Raw genomic sequence first — 23545 nt, forward strand, 5'->3', positions numbered from 1 at the left:
CCCAATATCCTCCTCTGTCCTCCTCTCCCCTCCCTCTTCTCCCCCTCTCTTTTTCCCAGATCCCTCTCCCTTCCCCCCAGGCTCCCAATCCACTCAGGAGATCTTGCCCCATTCCCCTTCTCTTGGGTACCATACATATCTCTCTTAGGGTCCTCCCTGTTTCCCAGACTCTCTGGCAGTGGGATTGTAGGCTGACAGTCCCCTGATCCATGTCTAAAATCCATATATGAGTGAGTACTTACCATGTTTGTCTTCTTGTGACTCAGTTACCTCACCCAGGATGGTTTCTTCTAGTGCTGTCCATTTGCCTACAAATTTCAAGATTCCATTGTTTCTTTCCGCTGAGTAGTAGTCCATAGTATAAATGTACGACATTTTTTGTATCTACTCTTCAGTTAAGGAGCATCTAGGTTGCTTCCAGGTTCTGGCTATTACAAATAATGCTGCTGTGAACATAGTGGAACAGACATCCTTGTATGAATGGGCATCTTTTGGATATATGCCTAAGAGTGGAGTTGCTGGGTCTTGTGGTAGACTGATTCCCATTTTCCTGAGGAATCTCCATACTGATTTCCATAGTGGCTGTACTAGTCGGCCACTCCACCAGCATTGGAGGAGTGTTTCCCTTTCTCCACATCCTCTCCAGCATAAGCTGCCATTGGTGTTTTTGATTTTCTCCATTCAAACAGGAGTAAGGTGGTATCTCAGAGTTGTTTTGATTTGCATTTCCCTGATGGCTAAGGATGTTGAACACTTTCTTAAGTGTCTCTCAGCCATTTTAGACTCCTCTGTTAAGAATTCTTTATTTAGTTCTGTAGCCCCCATTTTAATTGCATCATTTGGTGTTTTGGATACTAGCTTCTAGAGTTCTTTGTAAAGTTTGGAAGTCAGCCCTCTGTCAGATGTGGGGTTGGTGAATGTCTTTTCCCATTCTGTGGATGCCTTTTTTGTCTTGTTGACTTTGACTGTGTTGTGTCCGTTGCCTTACAGAAGCTTCTCAGTACAACGAAAGACAATCTATAGAATGGGAGAGACTCTTTATTTATCTCAAGTTGTTTATCTCAGATATTTAGGGAACTTTTATATCTCAACAAGAAGAAATAAAATAAAAAGACACTTAAAATGTATGTCAAGGACTTGGATAGACAGTTCTTCAAAGAGTGAGAACATGAGAACATGTGGTGATAGGCGTAAGCAACCATCCACAGCTGCCACCTTCCACCTCTTAAGGACACCATTATTACCAAAATGCCAAAACAAATGCCGATGTGGCTATGAAGAAAGTGGACTCTGTTGTCCTATTGTGCAGTTCTCCTGAGAATAAATTTTCTCAAAAGTGAAATTGCATGGTGATCCAAAAATCACTTGTAGATTTTTATCTAGATAAATGGAAATCAGTATCACAAAGAAATACTTGTATGTTCCCTGTTTGCTGCAGTGTTACTCACAATAGAAAGGTTATAGAATCAGCCAAAATACCCAGTAAGCGATGAGTAGATGAAGAAATCCACATGTCCTTGCAGTAGAGTATTTTAGAGTTTATGAAGAAGGAAATCCCCTTTTTCCCAGCAATGTGAACAAAACCTTAAGCCCAGTATGTATATTAACTGAAGTATGTCAGAAAGAGACCGATGCTGTGTACCACTTCCTGTAGCTAGACATAAATAGTCATGCATAGGAGTGGGAAGGAAAGGGGCTGTTGCTGGCCGGGGGTAAAGTAAGCAGGAAATGGGCATTTGCTGTTCACTGACTGTAAATTTTCAATCATGGAAGGTAAAAAAAGGTTGTGGGGACATAGTGTGCTGTATTGGGCTTGTATATTACATTTGACAGTACACTAAAATTCTAATTGGTAGACCTTATGTTATATCCTTTTATCCCCATCATCCAAAAAAGAATATTTGATGAAATTAAAAACTATCAGTTTTTATCGTTCCATTTTTGTAGTCTTCAAAGAAAATTAGTAAAGTATGATCCATAAATTGTATGATAATGCAACTCTAAACAAATTGTAAGAACATATATCAGAAACCATTAGTTTTTTTCACACTACAATATAAAACTGAGAGCACACTTTAGCTCTAGTGTAATGCACTTCAAGTAAATTGAACACTTTTTTATTTCACCTATTCAAAAGCACTGATTTATTAAGGTCACTATATTAAGTATTGTTAAGTTCAAAGAATAGTACAAAAATATCTTTTTTGTTTTAAATGGGAACCCATACTTCAGACATGTTACAAACATGAAGCAATGTATATTATTGATAAAATAGAAAATATTGTTTACATACCGCATCCTAGAAAATGTGCTCATGTTAGAAATACAGAGATATCCTCATTGACTTGATGATGCAAAATATATTCAAAACTTGCGTTTTTACAAGTTTTACATTTTTTGCAATTACAAAAACTGTAATATAGAGCAATTAACTGAGCGTTAGCTCTTGAGTGGGCTGAATGCGTGAAAATTTCATTTTCATATTTTACTAATGTACAGTACGATAGCTTACTCTAAACCACAATGAAGACTGTTGAATCTGGAGATAATTATGAACTTGACCAGACCAAAAGTGTAACTTAAAGGACTGATTTATGAAAAGTTCTTATAGCATTTATTGTTTTAAACCCCAATGAAACATTAAGTTGAAACAGATAGAGTTTGATTTCAATGTGAATTTCCTAGTCCCTTCGCATTGGTGGTTATGGCCTCTCTCCGTCCCTGCCTGAGTATCGTGTCCTAATGAGACTACGACCCTCTCGCTCATGATCAGATCTTTGTGCCTGACACTGACCTGCCGAGCTTAGCCATCCTACTTGGTAGAAGATAAAATTTTAAAAGCTTATATTTGACATGTTAATTTTTATCATAGGACATTTAAAATAAAGTGAACAGAAAATACATCATCAGAAGCAATTAAAAATGGCAATGCAAAATTAAAATGTTATTTTAAAACACTGATGACTGTATATATAGATAGTATAATCATGCTTTCTTCTGATCATATTATTAGATCATGAATGAAAAGGAATGCCAAGGGGAAATGTAATTATTTAGTATGTGTGCTTGTGCCTCATATTTCTATCAGAATTGTGTAGTTGAACCTTAGTAAAAAATTCATGGCTTGTAATGAACCATCTGTTATTATGGGGATAATATGTTTCTGTGTTTCTTCTGAGATAACAAATCAAAATGAATGTCATCAATTTTATCTGCAGTCATTGAAACTATAAAATCCATCTTTCAGACAGCATGATGTCTTCCTCAAGACAGGCAGTGAAGTTTTAAAACTGTGCATCCTGTAGTTTTAGTTGCAGTTGACAGAACTTATCCTTCAACAGAATTAAATGCAACAATGAAAATCAGGCAAATCATACTGATATTTACGTCCAACAAAGGGTCAGCTTAGTGACCGTTACCCCAGAAAAGTACTAGAGTAAGTATGTATGTACAGTCCATGGCTCTTTGTTTTACGTAAGTGTGATGGTACAGTACAGACCCATAATGTCAGTAACAGCAGTGCTACAACCCTTTAATATAGATCCTCATATGTGGAACCTCAGTCATAAAATTATTGGCTTGCTACTTCATGACTCATTTGGGTACTGTTATGAATCATCATTTAAATATCTGATATTCAGGATATCTGCTATTTAGCCCCCGTAAAAGGGTTCTCTGACTCCTAAGGGGTGATGACCCATGGGTTGAGAACCTCTGATCTAGATGTATATATAACTAGATAGGTAGGGGAATTGTCTTTATGTAGCTCAGATTTTGGAATTATATAGTGTTGTATATAACTAAAACTTTGTGTTAAATTTATTTTTAAAGTGTTAAATTTGTTATAGAGGTGGTAGGTGTTATTTGGCTTCCTTACTACTTGACTAAAAAATAATACTTTTCCTTGCATCCTGAATATTGAAGATTATATATGACCTATAATGTACTATCATTTCTGATCACAGAACTGATGAACCTCTGAAGAAATAAAAACTGTTAGCAAATGTATTGTATCTCAAGCTTTATATTAAGTTATGGAAGAAGTATGGTTTTTATTCCTTCAGAGGTTGAACAGTCCTGGTAGTAAAAGGACACACATTATTAAAAATACTAACTTCATAATTGTAATATAATACCCTTAGGATCCTTGTGTATGTATATGTGTGTTGTTCAAGTGTACTCCCTATCATCTGTGTGCCAGTGCATATGTATAGAGACCAGTGGACGACTTCTGGTGGTGTTCTTCAGGAATTGTCTACCCAATCTGTTTTGATTTAATCTGAGACTGTGTCTCTCGCTGGCCTGGGATTTACAAATGAGGGTGCCTGACAACTGAGCCCCAGGGATCTTTGTGTTTCACTCTCCTTAGCACAGACATTATAAAAGCCACCATACCTGATTTGTGTTTGTTTGTGTTTGTTTTGTTGTTTGCTTGTTTTTTAAACATGGGTTCTCTAATAAAACTTGAGTCTTTATGCTTTCTTACCAATCACTTTACTGTGTGAGCTATCTCCCTAGCCCTCTATTTGGATTCTTTAAGATGTCATTCTATCTTTAACATGACTCATGAGTATGCCATATGACCTGCAGTGATTTCCTCAATAGCTTTATGGTTCTGCTTTTTAATATAGATATTTAAATTGAAAGGTTTTGTATCCTTGTAATGGTCGAGTTCCTATGTGAGACAGGCACTGAGCTTTCCTTTCCTCGGTGACTAGAATGAATAACTATGATGATTCTAGTTAATGGCACTTCTTTTAGAACTTGACTGTCTAACTTCCAGTAAGGGAAGCCATCAAAGCTATAGGTGCTCATCACTTCCCTGGTTAAGGGTGTGGATCGTTGATCTACCATTGTCTACTTCAGCTGACTCACATCGCTTATAACTATTTCACCCATTTCTACCAGGAGAATGGAGGTGGGGTAGGAAAATGTTGGCCCTTGTATTGCTTATTGTCAGATACATGAAGAATTCTTGATTGTAGCTTGAGGTTTTCATCTGGATTTTGGTGCATAATACGATACTCTGCATTTTATAGTTTCCTTTAGCTAATTATTAGCTTATTTTGAAAATAAACATGCTTTATTTTATAGTTAGAATAGTTGTATATAAAAAGTAATTTTTACACTGTTTAGGTTTTGTTTTCTTGGGATTTTGTTTGTTTTTGTCGGTCTTTCTGTGTATCCTTGACCGGCCTGGAAATACCTACATAGACCAGGCTGCCTTCAGAATCACAAAAATCGCCTGCTTCTGCCTCCTTAGGCCCTCATCTCCACCACCACATCTGCCTCAGGAATACTGGAGCTAAAGGTGTGTGGCATCAAACCCACCCTTAAAATGCTTTCTAGAAACCTATACTACATCCTATACTACATCAAGGAAAGGTGTGGGGTGTGTGTCTGTGTGTGTGTAACTTTTGTTGCAGTGAACAGTGTGATGGTGAACTAACGTTTTGTTGATAACTGACTTGTTTCAAAATCACTTAAATAAATGCAGTGTTTAGAAGATTTATGTATGGTGATTTTATCAAGAAGATTGATTATTTTTAATAGGTGAAGGAATACAGTACCAAGTCATATCAAACCATTCTTTTCATTCAAAGTTTCATTCCTTTGCCTGGCCCTAGTTTTCCAGCAGTACGCATTGCCCTTTGCCCTTCTGGACTCTACATATACAGTCGGTGATAATCTCTGTGATCTTCAGCACCTGACTTTACTTAGGAGAATAATGATTCTGAGGTCAATCTGTATTATAGAATGTATCAGTGGTGTGTGTGTGTGCGTGCGTGCGTGCGTGCGTGCGTGAATAGCAGGGTGCATATACCACAGCACATGTGTGGAAGACAGAGGACACAAAGGACAGCGTACTGGAGCTGGTTTCCCTCTACTTTGTGGGTTCTGTGAAGCAAACTTCGATCATCAGGCTTGACAGCAAACAGCTTTAGGTGCTGAACCATCTCTCTGCCTGCTCTCTTTTTTTTTCCCTGAATATCCACTGCCAGATTAATTTAAAAACTGTTATTGTTTTCTATGTTCAAAGATTTTATACTGGTCTTAGTGTAGCTGTCTACAGGTTTGATAGGTATGTCATCTATGAACAATGAGTATGACTACTCAACTCATAGTGTCTTTTGTGAGACGTTTGTTCCTATGTCAGAATGCTTAGGATAGTGAAGTATATATGCACCTAGTCTACCTTCCATGCCCTCTTGTGGTATATTTAAAGTATGAAGGGAGATTATATGACTATCTACCAGAATAATTAAAAACAATGCTCTTTTTATAGTAGATTTCCTGGTAAAGAAGGAAGATTGACACATATAATGGGTTCTCTCACCAATAATTTTCCTTCAAAACTTTTACTTGAATTTTTTCATAATAACCTTGAATGTTGATGGATGAATGTTATTGAAATACAGTATAAATTAAACATTATAGATGAAATGAACATACATTTGCTGAAGAATCTCTCATGGATTATGTAATGTATGCTTGCATGTTTCTTTGATTAAAGACATTCTTAGGTAAGGTGCCATCTTTCCCTTACAATAAAACACTAAGGCAATTTACACTTAGTCATGCTGAGGAAATTTGGTGAATTGCTCAAGATTGCAGAATAAAGAGCTTAATTCATCACTTGTTATCTTTTCAGATTTCTGTCAAGTTATGCAAAGTATTTCCACAGTGTAAAATCACTTAAATACCTCCTCATCAGTTTGAATCTGAAGTATTCCTGAAGTATTTAAGCATATACATGTGTGTGTATATCCATGCATGCTTATACTGTGTATTTGTTAGTTAAAAGATACTAATGTGATATTCTTTCTGCTTTCTTTATCTTTCCTTCTAATGCCAGGTATCAAGGCAGCAGACTAATAAATTACCTTTAATTTTGTGTTTTCATTTGGGAAAGTTTAAAAAACTACAATAGGGCCAAGAAATATGTTTCTTCTGTTTTATTTTCTGTTGTTTTGATTGGTGAGTAACTTCCTTGGAGCAATTATCAAAGCCTGTGAAGGCAGGCTCCTTGTTGGTGTTATCTGGAACACTTACTCTTGAGTTCAAAGTGAGATTTTAGATCTTTCTGGCTCTTGATTAACTTACTGCCTCCCCAGGATTGCCTTATTTTGGGTCGTTGACATTTTAATTTACTTTTTGAGTAAGGTTACATGGTTATTTTCTATCCTCAATTCTTCTAGAAACTTCCTTCAAATTCATAGTGAATTTCTTTTTTGGTGAGGTAAGCAGCTAACTAAAAGCAGCTAAGTGAGATACCAGTGAAAACGGAATGACATTCCTTTGTCGTCTTTGAGTCTGTGCTTTCAGAGTTGTAAGACAATTCTGATAAAACTGGCACTGTGTCTTGGCAAATATTTTTGATAGTATATTTATCTTCCTAAGATAGTGACTTAGTTTGGGTTTGCATTGTTAGGACAAAGCACCATGACCAAGTAACCTGGGAAGGAAAGGGTTTATTAAATTTTACAGTTCCACAGCACTGTTCATAATCAAAGGCAGTCAGGACAGGAACTCAAACAGGGTAGGACACGAGACAGTAGGTGATGTAGAGGCCTTGGAGGAGTGCTGCTTAATGGCTTGCTCTGCCTCCTTTTTTATAGAATCCAGAACTTCAAGCCCAGGGATAGAACCACCACAATGGGCTGGTCCCTACCCCATGCATCACTAATTAAGAAATGCACTGTAGACTTGTGTACAGCCTGATCTTCTGGAAGTATTTTCCTTTTTTTTTTCTCTTTTGTCACCTATTTTTTTTTCTTTTAACTGTTTTTGATTCTTTGTGGGTTTCACGTTACGCATTCCCATCCCACTTACCCACTCATCTCCTACCTGCTCACATCCATCCGCTGCCCTGTGTCCTTGCAATCTCACCCAAAAAAGCAAAAACCACAAAACAAAACAAAAACCAAAAAGGAAAGGAATCACGCCCTACAGGCTGTAGTGTGGCCCCTTGAGCCACACAGTTTACTCTTTTAGTCCATTCATATTTTACTTGCAAGCATTCATTGCCATGAATCATTGATCCGGTTCAAGGTCTCTGGCTGCTGCCAAGCTATCAATAGTGGGTTCTCCCTGGGCCTCCTCCTCTTGGATGTCCTGTTGTCCTGTGTCGTTTAGATCCTGCCATTGCATCAAGTTTGTTTCCTTCATAGATGTTGGAGTGGGCTAACTCATAGCCCTGATTCTAAGCCTGGGTGTAGGTGGGTTTCTCTGTCCTGCTAGTCAGCACTGTTCTTCCAGTAGGCTCCCACATAACCACACAGAAACTTATTATCAATTATAAATGCTCCGCAGATAGCTTAAGCTTGTTACTACCTAGCTCATACCTCTTAGGTAATGCATATTCATCTTCTGCGTCCTCTGTGTCTGATTGGCAACTCTGTATTCACCCTTCTTCTTCCCAGCCTCCTCTCAGTTTGGTTCTCCCCCCGAACCTCTGCCTGCCAAGCTATTGTCCAATCAGTTCTTATTAAACCAGTGAGAAGATACCTTGGCAAAGACACATCTTCACAGTGTACAAAAGATTATTCCATAACACATGGGTGGTAGCTGGGTTGATCAGCCCACCAGCTTTCCCTCATCATCACTGGTCGAACTCTCTAGCACTATTTTGCCTAGCTCACCCAATCCACCCTGCAGGAAGGAGCAGGGCCAGTTCTGCGGTCAGGTCCTCAGAGCCAGTTGTGGTTGAGGCATTTTCTTTATTGAGGTTCCCCCCTCTCATATGACTTAAGCTTTTGTCAATTTGACATACAACTAGCACAGGCAGATTGTAAGATCTTATGTAGGTTTTCAAGAAAAGTGTGTCATGAAGAACAGTAGTATAAATCCTATTGCTGTTTTGGTTGCCCCTTGCTAGCACATAGTTAACACTTTTTTAATTATTATTTTTTCTTTTATATGTACAAGTTGTAGAGTGAAGCCTTCCCTCCAGCCTGGTTCCAGAGCCACATCAGTCCCAAATGAACATACAGGACACTATATTAATTATGAAGTTGTTGGCAGTTTGCTTGGTTTCTTACTGGGTATCTCTGACTTAAATATTTACTCCATAATTGTTAATCTAAGTATTTCTCTTACCAGAGAAAGGGTCTGGACTTCTTACCCCTATGGCAGCTACATCGTGGCTCCCTGTGTTTCTCTTTCCCAGAATCCTTCTCGACTCTAGTCCCACCTATCTTCCCTATTGGCCATCAGTGCTTTATTTAACAACCAATAAAAGACAGATTTACAGAATGGCATCTCCCATCAACAAGTGTTTTGTCTGCATATATATCTGTGCAACAGTTGTCTGCCTGGTGGTCTCTGAAGTCAGGAAAAGGTGTCAGATCCCATGGAGTTGGAACGATAAATGGGTATTTGTGGGTGCTAGGAACCAAACCCAAAGCAGCGAGCCATCTCTTCAGCGCCCTTTTAAATATCTTATTATTTCTTTTTAATCACGTGTATATGTGTTGATATGTCCATGTAAGTGCCTTTGTCCCCAAAGGCCACACACTGGCGTGGGTGTCAGATCTGTAGTTATAGGCCACTATGAACCGTGTGACTTGGGTGCCAGGCATTGAACTGTGGTACTCTGGAAGAACAGTATGCTCTCTTTCCACTGAGCTGTCTCTCTGTCATTACTCATGTAGCACTTAAGCATGTCTCGTTCATGTAGTCTATTCTGCTTGTCACAGCAATCCTTTGAATACCTTTTTTTCTGTTTGTTATTCTTCAATACAGAGTCTGACTATGCAGCTCTAGCTGTCCTAGAAATCAGTATGTAGATCAGACTGGGTTTGAAATCACAGAGATCTTCCTTCTCTTGCCTCCCCAATGCTAAGATTAAAGGTGTGCACCATGCACCATTATGCACTGCCCATGGAATGTTGATATTTGGTTTTTTTTTGTTTGTTTATTGTTTGTCAAGACAGTGTTTCTATGTATAGCTTTGGAGCCTGTGCTGGAACTCACTCTGTAGACCATGCTGGCCTTGCACTCACAGAGATCCACCTGCCTCTGCCTCCTCCCCACCCCAGGTGCTGGGATTAGAGGTGTGCATCACTACCATGTGACAAGCCCTCCTCTTTGTATACCTTTATTAACCTATTTGTCATATAAGAAAATTGAGTGTAACAACAGTGATTTTCAGTGTCTTTCCCAGGTTTCAGAAAGGAAGAAATTTTAGAATTGCCATGTGCTTGTTGTAGGTAAGAACTTTAGTTTTATAAATTCTATGACCTGAGAAGACAATGTTCAATCTAATATCCAGTCTCTGTTTTCTCCCCAAAAAGTATCTGTTTCTTGAACTCTGGTGTTCCTCAGGGGTCTTCTGCATGCAGTCACCACCCAGAAAAATATTCACTGCATTCTCTTAGACCATAATATGCCATGTATGTGTGTGTAGCTTATTTTAGTAACACATCAGGCATCTTCACACAACTGCGGTAGTCAAATTAGAAACTCATCTACCATCCTCTTATCTATAAAACCTTGTAATGAATGCTTTGTCATCCTTAACTCTCACATCTAGGAATTGATTGGTGTTCCTGTTCTTCTGTGTAGAAGAATTAGATTTGTACCTGTTCATCTTTTCATAAGACATATAGTTTAATTAACATTGTGTAAGCTGCTGACTATGAAAGCAGTATGTGGGACAACTAAGTTGAATGCTATGGAAAGGTAATAAGCAAGCAATAGGCCACGTCTTTCCTGTGGACCATGAAGCCAACACTTTCTTCCTCTTACCACTCATCACATCTATCAAGTCCTGGATAAGTAACCTTGTACTTAATAAACTACATCTTCTTTTTATTTCCTGTAGAATTTCACGTTTTTCAGATGCCTCATGAGACACACCCCTTTGCTGATTCTCTTTTTTGATATATTAGCTTATGAATCATAACTATTACAGTGTTTAGTTTCATAAGAATGAGTAAATAGAGTTATAATGATATTCTTGATTCTAAATTTATAGGTAAAACTTCATATTCTTCTCCAGTGAGTTTACTGTATTTCCTATTTCTGTAATACTACATCACCATTGACATGCAGCATAATGTATCTAGCTAAAAAAGCTTTGAAGCCTCCCTCTCTGTTTTAATCTTTTCTCTCCTTAGGGTTATTATGTTTCTAAAAGCATGCTCCATAGAGATATGAGATAGAGAGGCTAAGTGTGCCTCTCAGCTTCATCACCTACCTACCTACATGGTGCTATGGCTTAGACACCTTACCTAGCCTGCTTAGGAATTTGGATTGCTTTGTTTCAAAGTTAGAAGCAATACTCTCTGTGATTTTATATGTATCTATATATTGCTTAGTCTGCTTCCTTGTATATAATGAACCCTTAATGATGTTAATCATTAAGTAATACAGGCTTTTGTTCAGGTGGAGCCCTGGTTATAAGATCCATTGCTTAACATGAATAATTTGTTTTCAGATCTGAGAAGTAGCAAATGCTCAACTTCTATATTTTGGAATATTGTCAGTTGTGTATTTTATATTTTACTAGTTTTTATTTAATTCTCTAAATCTGTTTACCAGCATCTAGTTTACCCTGATAATTAGTGTGACTCTGTACAAACTAAAAGCAGTAACAGTGCCTTTTCTGCTGTCTGATTTTTCAGAGTTTAACTGGTCTCAAGTTTGTAAACAAGCAATCTTGTTTTTGTCACTTCTCTAAAACTGTGAGTGCTTAATTTAATTCCCTTTTCAGGTTTCTGTTTCTGTGTGCCAAACTGAAATGTCAGCTCCCATTTATTTAGGTAAATGTCAGACACATCATTAGTTTTGTCTTTTGTCGTGATGAGTAGTTGCCTGTGCAGAGATATAAATGTAGCATGGTAGCAAGTACTGACATAAAGTAGCCCTTCCGTGAGCACTGGGACCTTGATTTCCAGGATATAATCTAGCATAAGGAAAATTTAAACATTGGGGATGAGGTGCCATTCGGTCCTTATTTAGTGTTCTCATTAAATGAGGAGAGAAAGTATTAGGTGAACTTAAATACTACTTTTTGAAAGTTCACTGGAATACTGTTAAACAAAACTATGCTATTATCACTGCTAAAATATTAAATACTGACCACCATAATGGAATTTTAGACATTGAAGGATGGTAGAGTACATTCTTAAAGAAATTTAAATTTCAGACAGACTTACATAAACTATTGAAGGAAAGATGTTTTATGTAAGGCTGTATGGAGTGCATCGAATCATACTCCTATCACGATTTCAGAATTAAGACCATTTTATATGCCTGTGAGTTATTACTTATCAATATGTATGTATAAAGATGTTTTGCTTTCAAGAGATCTCTTGCTTTATGCAAAGAATTTTTCCTTCCTCTTTCTGGCCTTCCTATGTATAATTACAAAATCATGTCTGTAGAGTGTTTAAGCACATGGATCCTTTTATCTTCACACTGACTAAAAGTCACAGGTAGTTGTGGTTATAGAAGACACACTGCACACCATGTGACAGGTGGGAACAAGAAATTAGCATGCTGGTGGAGAAGCTACACAGTACATGCTGTGCTCTGTGAAGATACTCATTTAGATGAGGCACACACATGTAGCGGTTTCAGGTCTCTTTGCCAAATGTGGGACTGCTAGATTCAACCTGTTTCAACTTGTGTAGCCATCTGTTTATAGGACTTGTAGCAAACAGATAGTCTCCCTGACACTTAGATATCCCTCAACTCAATCCCAGGCCTCTACCGGACCTGTATTAGCCTGTCTTCCCTCTCTTCCTCCATTCCCTGTGGACTTCACAGATTCTCTACACTGACCCAGATATCCTCCCTCCTGTGGACCTCTCTGGACCCCTCTTCTATCCCATCTCTACTCTTAGGTGTCAGCTCCCAGCACCTAGGGGGAAGTTCTGGCTGGGACCCCCAGTAGCAGCAGCTTTCAGAGACTCAGCACTCCATACCATGCAACCCACTGCCACTGTATTCTTCTAAGATCCAGAGAGGACAACAAAAACCAAGGAATGGAAAAACCACTCAACAAAGGCAAGACCAGATAATCAGTACCTAGAATTATAATTATCTCAGATGATACTAATCATACCAGATAGTTAGAAGCATAAAGCACGGGACAGTTCAGCAGCCCTACTGCACTATACCCTAAGTATTGCATAATAGCTGAAGCAAAAGACAAAAAAAAAAAATTAGCCTTTATGTATTGTTCAAGAACCTTAAAGAGAATGTGAATAAATCCATTAATGAAATCTTTGAAAACACAAACATTGGAATGAAATGAAGAAAACAGTTCAAGATGAGAAAATGGAAATTGAATCATTAACAAAAATCCAAACTGAGGTAAAATTGAAAATGAAAAATTAGTGTGCCAAATTAAACCTCAGAGGCAAGTTTCACCAACAGAATACAAAAGATGAAATAGAGAATCTCTGGCATTGCAGTTAGAAGAAATGGAATCCTTGGTCAAAGACAATGTTAAATCTAATACGTATGTATGTATGTATGTATGTATGTATATGTATATATATATTTGTAAGGGAAAAGGACTAAGTAACATTTAAAGACAGACCTATTAGATTAACTCTTAGCTTTTCAGTGGTGTCTATAAAAGCCAGAAGGGCCTGGATGAATGTTTCACAAACTAAGACACTATAGATGCCAGCCCAGACTTCTATATCCAGCAAAACTTTCAAACACTAATTGAGAAAGACACTATACTATTAACACAAAAATTAAGCATCCAGCTATACAGAAGACACTAGAAGGAAAATTTCAACTTGAAAACAAGAAATGAACAATCTCAGACCAGTGAGTAGGTGTGGGAGAGTTTGACTCACAGCACAACAGCAAAATAACAGAAATCAACATATACTGCTCATTGATAACTCAACATCAGTGGTCTCACTTCCACAATAAAAAGACAGATAATAGCAGATTAGGTTAGAAAACAGGATCCACCTTTCTGCTGAATGCAAGAAACACCTTAACATCAAGGATACATATCATCCTAGAGTCAGTGGATGCCAAAAGATGTTTCTAGCTAAAGAACCCAAGAAGCAAACCAGTGTAGCCGCTTTAATATCTGGCAAAATAGTCTACAGAGCAAAATTAATCAGAAGAAAGAGGAAAACACAATATATATTCATCAAAGGGAAAAATCCACCAAGAGGATATTGCAGTTGTAATATGGACCAAACACAAAAGCACCCAAGTTCATAAAAAAAAAAAACACTACTACAACTGAAATCACATACTAACCCTCACACAGTGGTAGTGAGTGACTTCAGTAACTCACTCTTGCTAATACACAGATCATCCAGCCAAAAACCAAACAGAAAAATGTTGGAGCTAAATCGTATCACAAACCAAATGGACCTGACAGATATTTATAGAACTTTTATCTTAGACACAAAAGAATAACCATTTCCATCAGCTCATGAAACTCTCTCCAAAACTAACCTGATATTTGAATGCAAAGCAAGTATGTATAGATAGAAGAAAATTGAAATAACATTTTGCATTCCTATGAGACCAGTACAAATAAAAGCTGTATATCAATAACAGAAAACTTACAAACACAGGGAAGCTGAACAAGACACTACTAAATGAAAAATATGTAAAGATACAAAAAGAAATGTAAAACATTTTAAAATTGATTGAAAATGAAAAGAAAACATCTCCAAACTTAGGGGACACAATGTAGGCAAGCACATAGACAGTGGTTGACAACCTTCCTTATACTGTAACACTTTAATACAATTTCTTGTATGTTGGTTACCCCCATCCATAAAATTATTTCCTTACTAGTTCATAAATGTAATTTTCTGCAGTTATGAATTCTAAGTACCAGATATGCAGGATATTGGATGTTACCCCAGGAAAAGGATCATTTGACTTCCAAGGGGTCACAACCCACAGGTTGAGAACCACTGGGTTAAGTGCTTACATAAAAATGTTGGAGAAATCTTATGTTAGTGAACTACACACTGTGAAGCTGTAGAACAGAAGCAAAATACAAAACATGGAAAAGGAAGAACACCCAAAAGCAGTAGACAGCAAGAAATAATTAAACTTGGGTCCAAAACCAACAGAATATAAACCAGGTAATAAAAACCACCACAGAGAATCAAGGAAGCAGAAAGTTGGTTCTTTTAGAAAAACCAATAGAAACCTTTAGTCAAATTAACTGAACAAAGAGAGCATACAAATACAAAAGACTGAAGATGACAGGGGTGGTATTAACAACAGACACTAAAGAAATTGAGACATATATTTTAAAAACCTGTACTCTGCCAAATGGAAAAATGTAACAGAAATTTATAATTTTTGTGATATATACCATGTACTAAAGTTAAAAATCATTTCAATGGACCCATAACCCCTAATGAAATAGAAGCAATCATTAAAATCTCCTATACCCAAAAACATTCCAGGGCCAGATGGTTTTAGGGCCCACTTCTACCAGACTTTCAAAGAAGAATTAATGCTGATGCTCCTCAGATTATTCTACAAAATAGACACAAGGCCACAGCAAGTCCCAACAAAGAATTACAGATCAAATTCCCTCATGAACATAATTGTAAGAAACTCAGTAAAATACTTAAAAGCCCGTGTCCAAGAAACATCAAAAAAAATTGGATATGATCAAGTAGGGATAGTTCAACATATATAAATCAATAAATGTAATCCACCTTATAAACTGATAGACAAAAACTCTATGATTGTCTCATTATATGCAGAAAAATCCTTTGACAAAACCCAACATCCCTTCCTGATAAAAATTTTGGAGAGATTAGTGATATAAGGGACCTAACCTAAACATAAGAAAGGCAGTTTACCGAAAGCCCACATACAGCATTAAGTTAAATGGGAAGAAATTCCAAATACTTCGACTAAAACCAAGAAAAAGACTGTTTGCTCTGTTCATATCTGTTCAATATTATACTTGCTACCTAGGTAGGTCAATTACAAAACTGAAGGGGACCAAGAATATATATGTCTTAGTCAATATTCTTTTGCTGTGTAGAGATACCATGACCACAAGAACTCTATAAAGGAAACATTTAATTAGTTCTCACTTGCAGTTTTAGAGTTTTAGTCCATTATAGCCATGACAGGAAGCATGATTGTATCCAGACAGGCATGGTGCTAGAGAGGTAAATGAGTGTTGTACATCTAGATCAGTAGGAAGCAGGAAGGGAGAACTATTTGACAAAGCCCAGCTCTGACATACTTCCCTCATCAAACCCACACCTCCTAATCTTTTAAGTACCACCACTCCCAAATGACGAAGCATTCAAATATCTGAGCATATGGAGAGCATTCATAATCAAACAATATATATAGTCATTGTCTTTATTTGTACATGGTATGATTATCTTGGTATGATTTTATCTAGTCTGAAAGAGTATCCCTCCATAGGGAATGGGCTACAAAATGCACTAGGGACAAATGCTGGTTCCATTTCAAGCAGCACCATAGACTGCCCAAGCCCCCCAACTGATACCCACATTCAGGGGGCCTACTTAGGTCTTATGCAGGTTCCCTAGCTGTCTGTAGTCTGTGAACTCCCACTTGCTCAGTTTCCCCAGCGTGATCCACACCCTTTGCTCATCACTCCTCCCTCTCTACATCTGGATTCCAGGAGTTCGAGTCAGTGCTTAGCTGTGGGTGTCTGCTTCTGCTTCCATCAGCCTCTGGATGAAGGCTCTATGATAGCATTTAAGGTAGTCATCAATCTCATTTTAGGTGAAGGGCATTAAGGTAGCCTCTCTGCTGTTGCTTAGATTCTTAGTTGGGGTCATCCTTGTGGATTCCTGGACATTTCCCTAGTGCCAGATTTCTTGTAACCCCCATAATGGCTCCTTCTATCAAAGTATCTCTTTCCTTGCTCTCCTTCTCTGTTCTCCCCCCAACTTGACCTTCCTGATCCCTTATGTCTTTCTCCCCCCTTCTTCTCTCTCCCCCCCTCCCAATTTACTCAGGAGATCTTGTCCCTTTCCCCTTCTCAGAGGACCATGTATGTCTCTCTTCTGGTTCTCCTGGTTCCCTTGCTTCTCTGGGGTTGTGGATTGTAGGTTGATAATCCTTTGCTCTATGTCTGATATTCACTTATAAGGGAGTACACAGCATGTTTGTCTCTCCATGTCTGGGTTACCTCACTCAAGATCGTTTCTTGTAATTCCATCCATTTGCCTGTGAATTTCAGGATGTTATTGTTTTTTTACCACTGAGTAATGTGGTAAATGTATCACATTTTACTTATCCATTCTTCGAAAGCATCTAGATTGCTTCCAGGTTCTGGCTGTTACAAATAATGCTGCTATGAACATAGCTGAAGAGATGTCCTTGTTGTATGAATGTGCATCCTTTGGGTATATGCCTAAGAGTGGAATTGCTGGGTCTTGAGGTAGATTGATTCCCATTTTCCTGAGAAACTGGACAGGCTGGGTTTGTAAACTGTCAGATCATGTGACTGTACAATACAGATCTGACTTTATATTTTCTGCATCCATATTCTTGGTCTCTCTCTCTCTCTCTCTCTCTCTCTCTCTCTCTCTCTCTCTCTCTCTCTCTCTCTCTCCCTTTCTCCCTCTCTCCCAGAGCCTTTCTCGTATTAGGTGAAAGTTGTTAATTTCCACAGCCCCAGAAAAATAATGTAGAATGTTTTATTTTGTTCCCTGTATGTCTTCAGGTTTTCATGGAACACTTCCTTAAATTAATTTGGCAGTGGTATTGGGTTTTTTTTTTGTAGAAAATAATAGAGAATCATAAAATTTGTTTTGTATTTTTAAATAAGCATATTGTTATTTTATCAAATGCTTTAGATACTTTAATTTAAAATAATATAATTTTTAGTCGGGCATTGATGGAGGCAGAGGCAGGTGAATCTCTGTGAGTTTGAGGCCAGCCTGGTCTACAGAGCGAGTCCAGGATAACCTCCAAAGCAATACAGAGAAACCCTGTCTTGAAGAAACTAACAAAAAAATAATAATTAATTAATTACAAAATAAGATAATTCAATTTTTAATAATAGAGAATGGTAAATTTTGTTTGGTATTTTTAAAGAAGCATATTCTTATTTTATCAACTGCTTTAAAATACTTTAATTTAGAATAATTTAACTTTTTGTTAAATACTTTTTTGTTTCCTAGATTATTGCTCAGTAGTAACAATTGTGGACCAGACAAATGTGAAGTTAACATGCATGCTCTTTAGTGGAAACTACGAAGCCCTTCCAATCATTTATAAAGTTGGAGACATTGTTCGCTTTCACAGGCTGAAGGTATAATTCATACTTTCTACAACCTGCATTTATTAGACAAGAAGTCTGTATTGTTCATTAATCATAGTTAGTACTAATTAATATGACTGGCTTGTTTAAAAGTGACATTAAGCATTTCAAGAGCTAAGAAATGTAAATAGTATCTGGCTTCAATTAGTAGCTGTACACCTCCTCATTTAAATAAAAGTTCCATCCTGTTTCCCTAGATGTACACTGAAATCCGTGATTTTAACTGGTTCCAGTTCGTCCTGTCTTTTCTGAATATGGTTGATATTGTCAAGTTTCCATGTAGCCTGTGGAAGGGATAGGATACATCCTTCTAATTTCTTTTTAATTAATTTAATTTTATTTAAGACTGGGTACCTACCTATGGTACTCTGACTGGCTTCAAACTCCTAAAGTGCTGAGTTATGTAGTCCTGGTAAGCTGAGGAAGGGAATACTGAAACTCAACTCAGCTAAATGAACTTAACTGATGCCTGATAATTTAAGGCCATTCCATGAGATAGATTCCATCCCTGGTACCTAAAAGAAAGCCAAATACTAGTGTTCTGCTATACTCATAGATTTTCCTCAGTCATCATGAGAGTTTCCTCCTCAGCCATCTTCAGAGAAGCTTTCTCCTGCAGTAGCAGAGACCCACAGCTGGACAATGTGCAAAGAGTGAGAGACCTCGGAACACTCAGTCCTAAATGGGATGTCTCCATCAAATCCCTCTGGAAGAGTAGGAGAACATAGAACCATAGCCATAATGTTTATATAGAGAATGAATCTGTACTCTTACTACCAGAAAACTATAATCTCAAATAATATCAAGAATCAAATATGTGCTACCTACAAAAAATGTACTTTGAATATGATTACAAAAGCAAATTGGAAAAGTATAAGAAAAAATCTTATAAGGCAATCAGAATATGAAATAATTATTTTATTGTCAGACATAAGGTATTTCTAGAGATTTCAAGGGGGGACAAATCAGTTCTTGAAGAAAATATTAAGACTACATATTTGGTATTTGTATATTTATAAAAGTCCACAGGCTTACACAGTAAAAGGCCTCACAGCATGGTTCAGATGCTCAGTCATAAAGATGCCTTATCATCCAGTGTATTCATTACTTTACATATTCATGCGTTCAGCATTTGACTAAATCACATAGATGACTGTCCATAATACTTTACCCTTGTGAAAACTGTGCATAATAAAAACTTAGAATTTGGATAATACTGCTTTTTAAAAATTACAAATTTCAGCCAGGTGGTAGTGGCACATGCCTTTAATTCCAGCTCTTGGGAAGCAGAGGCAAGCAGATTTCTGAATTTGGGGCCAGCCTGGTCTACAAAGCTACACAGATAAACCCTGTCAAAAAACCCCAAAAATTTTAGTGTTTTAAAGTTTGCATAGTTATGTGTCTTGACATAGCATAGTTGAGTTGATTGTATTGTTTGTGAACTACTTCAATGATAAATAAGAATTACTTTTATGTATACCAGAAAAATTTGTCATTTCCAATTCCTTGGTTCCTGAGTTTTTTATCCTTAAGTGTCTTAGTCACAGTTCTTTATTTGTGAAGAGACACAATGACCATGGCAACTGTTATTTTTAAAAAAGCATTTGTGGCTTGCTTATAGTTTCAGAGGTTTAGTCCATTTTCATGATTGTGGGGGGGTCTTGACCTCAGACACAGCAGGCATGGTACTGGAGAAGTAGCTTAGAGCTCCATATCCTGAAGAGAGAGGGGGTGGGGAAGGGAGGGGGAGAGAGAGAGAGAGGGAGGGAGGGAGGGAGGGAGGGAGGGAGGGAGGGAGGGAGGGAGGGAGGGAGGGAGGGAGGGAGGAGACCCTGGGTCTGGCATGGGCTTTTGAAACTTCAAAGCCCACCTCCAGTGACACACTTCCTCCAATAGGCCACACCTCCTAATCCTTCTAATCCTATCAGAGTTCTCCTCCCTGGTGACTCAGCATTCAAACATCTGAACCTATGGAGCCATTCTTACTCAAAGCACCACAGTAAGCTGTTTTGTTTCCCACCTTGTCTCACTTTCTTAGATCCAAGTCTATAAAAATGAGCTTCAGGGAATCAACAGCTCTGGGTTTGCATCTCTGACCTTTGAAGGAACTTTAGGGACTCCTGTCACAGCGCGTACTTCAAGCAAACTGTTTAGCTTCACTGCTCAAGATGAAAAAATGGTAGAAGCCTTGCGGGTTTGGGCATCCACACACATTTCAGCCTCTTCAACTCTAGTGCAGCTGTGTGATGTTCAACCCATGCAGTACTATGACCTCACTTGTCAGCTCCTGGGAAAAGCAGAAGTGGATGGAACAGCATTTCTTCTAAAGGTATAATTTAAATATTTGACATCATGCTTTAGTGCCATATAACTGTCAAGAGGGAGTCTGCAGCATTCTGAAACTGTGTGTAGACTCCATTTTATACTGTTAAATTTAATGTATTGTTATTGAAGCACACCCACACACACTTTACTTAATTCTGTTCCTGCATTTTTCTGTGCTTTCCCTCCAGAGAAAAAATAGCATTTATCAATAAGAATTCTAGAAACAATATGACATTCATTTATTTTAATAATAAATGAATTCTGTTGTCTTTAGTGACACTTCTGTGTGGATATTTCTGTTGCTTTGTGAAAGTCAATTATATTGTCACCCTTTTACTTTCTGGGTATATTGCTCTTAAGTTATGTTCCCATGTCTTTCACTGCCTGGTTCATGAAAATAGGCATAAGTAACTTTGAAATGTTTGTTATTATGTTTGTTTTGTTTTTAAGTCACATAGAAAAAAATAGTCACATAAATGCTATACAATCTTCATTTATTCCTATGCCATGAATAACCTGGGGATGGTAGTTACTTAATTATTTTCCTTGCTTGACCAATATAGAAGGTTTTCTTAGCAGCACTGTTTCGGCCAAGATCCTGTGCTTGTCTATTTGGAATAATCAGACAAGAAATGGAATGCCTTAGTACTTAGCTAAGACAGGGCTTAACATTACTGTTATTGCTGGCACAGCTTAAAGAACACTGGAAATAGAAATCACTGGGTAAAATACCAAGTTGTTGGGGTTGAAAGTAGTAGCTTTATGTAAACATAGAGCTTAGAAAGTAAATTTTTATTTTAAGGAAAGTTAAGTCAAGTAAAGCCTAACTAAACCAAAGAAATGTAATATCATCTAGGGTTAGAAAGAATCCTAGATGAGTAATTTATGTTCCCTGGCCAATGTGACACCCTTAACACATAACTGTTGAATATTACCAGGAACAAAGAGAAGCTGGCTCTTTGCAGATAGCATTTATTGACTGTTAAGATGATAGAAACAAAACTACAGTTCTGAGATAAAGCCTGCCCACTGTGTAGCAGATAGAGTCAAAACTGTGGTTTTCTATCTAAAGAACACATGTTTGCCTATTGCCTTTTTTATTAGATAATCTGATTTCAGAAAAGTCGGCCTTGGAGAAAGGGCTTACTTTGTTGTCTGTTAAAATTTATTCTTTTGAGAGTTTCATAAATGTATACTGTGAAATGTGATCCTGTCCAATGCCTATTTCCTCCTTTATCTTCCCCTCAGTTATTCCCACAAAGCATCCCACTCCTGCCTTCATATTCTTTCCTTCCTCACTAACTCCACTTAGTGCTGCCCATATGTCCATTACCCAGAGCATGGCCACTCTACCAGTTGCACACTCCCCAAGAAACATGATTCTTCTGACGCCAGAAGCTATTAATGGCCAGTAGCGTCTCAGGTATGAAACCTAGTCAGCTCCTCCCATTCTAGGCTTGAATGTTAGCAGGGCTGAATAAGGTCAAGAAACTTATTTTAATGTTCAACACTGAGAAATAAATGTAAGAAAATTAATGAGGCTTTTTTTGAGGATAGCTTGATATATGTCCCAAAAGCCTTTGCAAATCATTTATCCATTTATTTTTATGAATTTCCTTTATTGAAATAATTTTAAATGCATGAAAAAGTATACTTGAAATAATAGTTTACCTTATACACAATCAAAACCTGGAAGGAAAAAAATATAGTAATTGATTGTTTGAACTCTTTGTGGTAGAATGCTTTATGACTGTTTAGCGAAATTGTAGACATAAACCTGTTGAAATAAACTTTAATAATAGTCTGCTAGTACTAGATCCTAACATATATTAAAGATGTTCCTGTATTAGCAAAAATATTCTGAGAAGTATATAGAGCAATGTTTTACTGTTAGCAACTTTGAAGGAATAGAATTATAATTCATTTTTTTCTGATGTTGATTTTCTCATGTATCAGAAATAACTTTTAATTAAATATTAAAAGCAGTAAAATAGTCATTCTTTTTAAATTATGCTTATTAGTATGCAACATAATACTTTCTTTTTCAACCTGAGCACAATGTAATCTTGGTTCCTTTTTAATAATCATGATATACCCATTTCAGATTTTCTCAATAGCCATGTGTTCTAGTATCATTTCTGTTGCTTTGATAAGACACTTTGACCAAAATCAACTTAGGGAAGGGAAGAGTTATTTGGCTTATACCTCCAGATTACAGTCCAGATGGAAGTCAGGATAGGTATTCAAGCAAGAACTTGAAAGTGTCCCGTTCCACCCACATTATTTCTAGATGTGGAACTCATGCGCAGTTGAGGAAGTGTGGCAGAAGTCACAAAGGACACTTCGTTTGCTCGCTTGTAGACCAGCTTATGCACAGTTAGTGTTCTTATGTGGTTCAGGACCACCTGCCTGAGAATGATGCTGCTCACAGTAAACTGGGCCTTCCTGCATCAATGAACAGTTAACAACAAGTCCCTTGCAGACGTGCACACACTGAATCAGACAGGTCTTCAATGGACACCTTCCTCCCAGATGAGTCTCGGCTGTGGCAGCACCATTTAACTGTGGTTTGCATTTAAGCCGTAATTAAATAAATCATTTTTAGGAATGCATTTTACTTTTTAATACATGTGTCTATGTAGTGTATACACAGCTATGCAGGTGCCTAGAAAGTCCAGAAATGTGTCTTAGATCCCCTAAAGATGGAGTTACAGGAAATTGAAAGATAATTGACATGGGTGCTGAAAACCAAACTAATGGCTTCTTCAAGGATGGAATGGTATCGTTGAGCGTATCTCTAGCCCTCAGCAATCTTTAAACAAACCATTCTTTCACTTTTCCCTATTATTCTGTTCATCTGATGTAGATGCCGAGAAATTCTTGTAAGTATAGATTTCCTTAAGCTTATGCTAGTATCTTGATACTCAGTTTGAAACAGGCATA

General features: G+C 37.5%; 1 protein-coding gene across 2 annotated transcripts in view; it reads left to right on the top strand.

Annotated features, from left to right (window-relative positions):
- Pot1 (protection of telomeres 1) overlaps positions 1–23545 on the top strand; it is a 58521-nt gene that overhangs the window by 8720 nt on the left and 26256 nt on the right. For both annotated transcript variants that reach the window (XM_013119075.3, XM_021231829.2), the window contains exons 4-5: positions 18138–18268; positions 20316–20606. In XM_013119075.3, the coding sequence (XP_012974529.1) occupies positions 18138–18268; positions 20316–20606 (422 nt within the window). The remainder of the gene's footprint in view (positions 1–18137; positions 18269–20315; positions 20607–23545) is intronic.

This window comes from Mesocricetus auratus, unplaced genomic scaffold (genome assembly GCF_017639785.1).
Source record: "Mesocricetus auratus isolate SY011 unplaced genomic scaffold, BCM_Maur_2.0 Super-Scaffold_100019, whole genome shotgun sequence".
NCBI classification, from domain to species: Eukaryota; Metazoa; Chordata; class Mammalia; order Rodentia; family Cricetidae; genus Mesocricetus; species Mesocricetus auratus.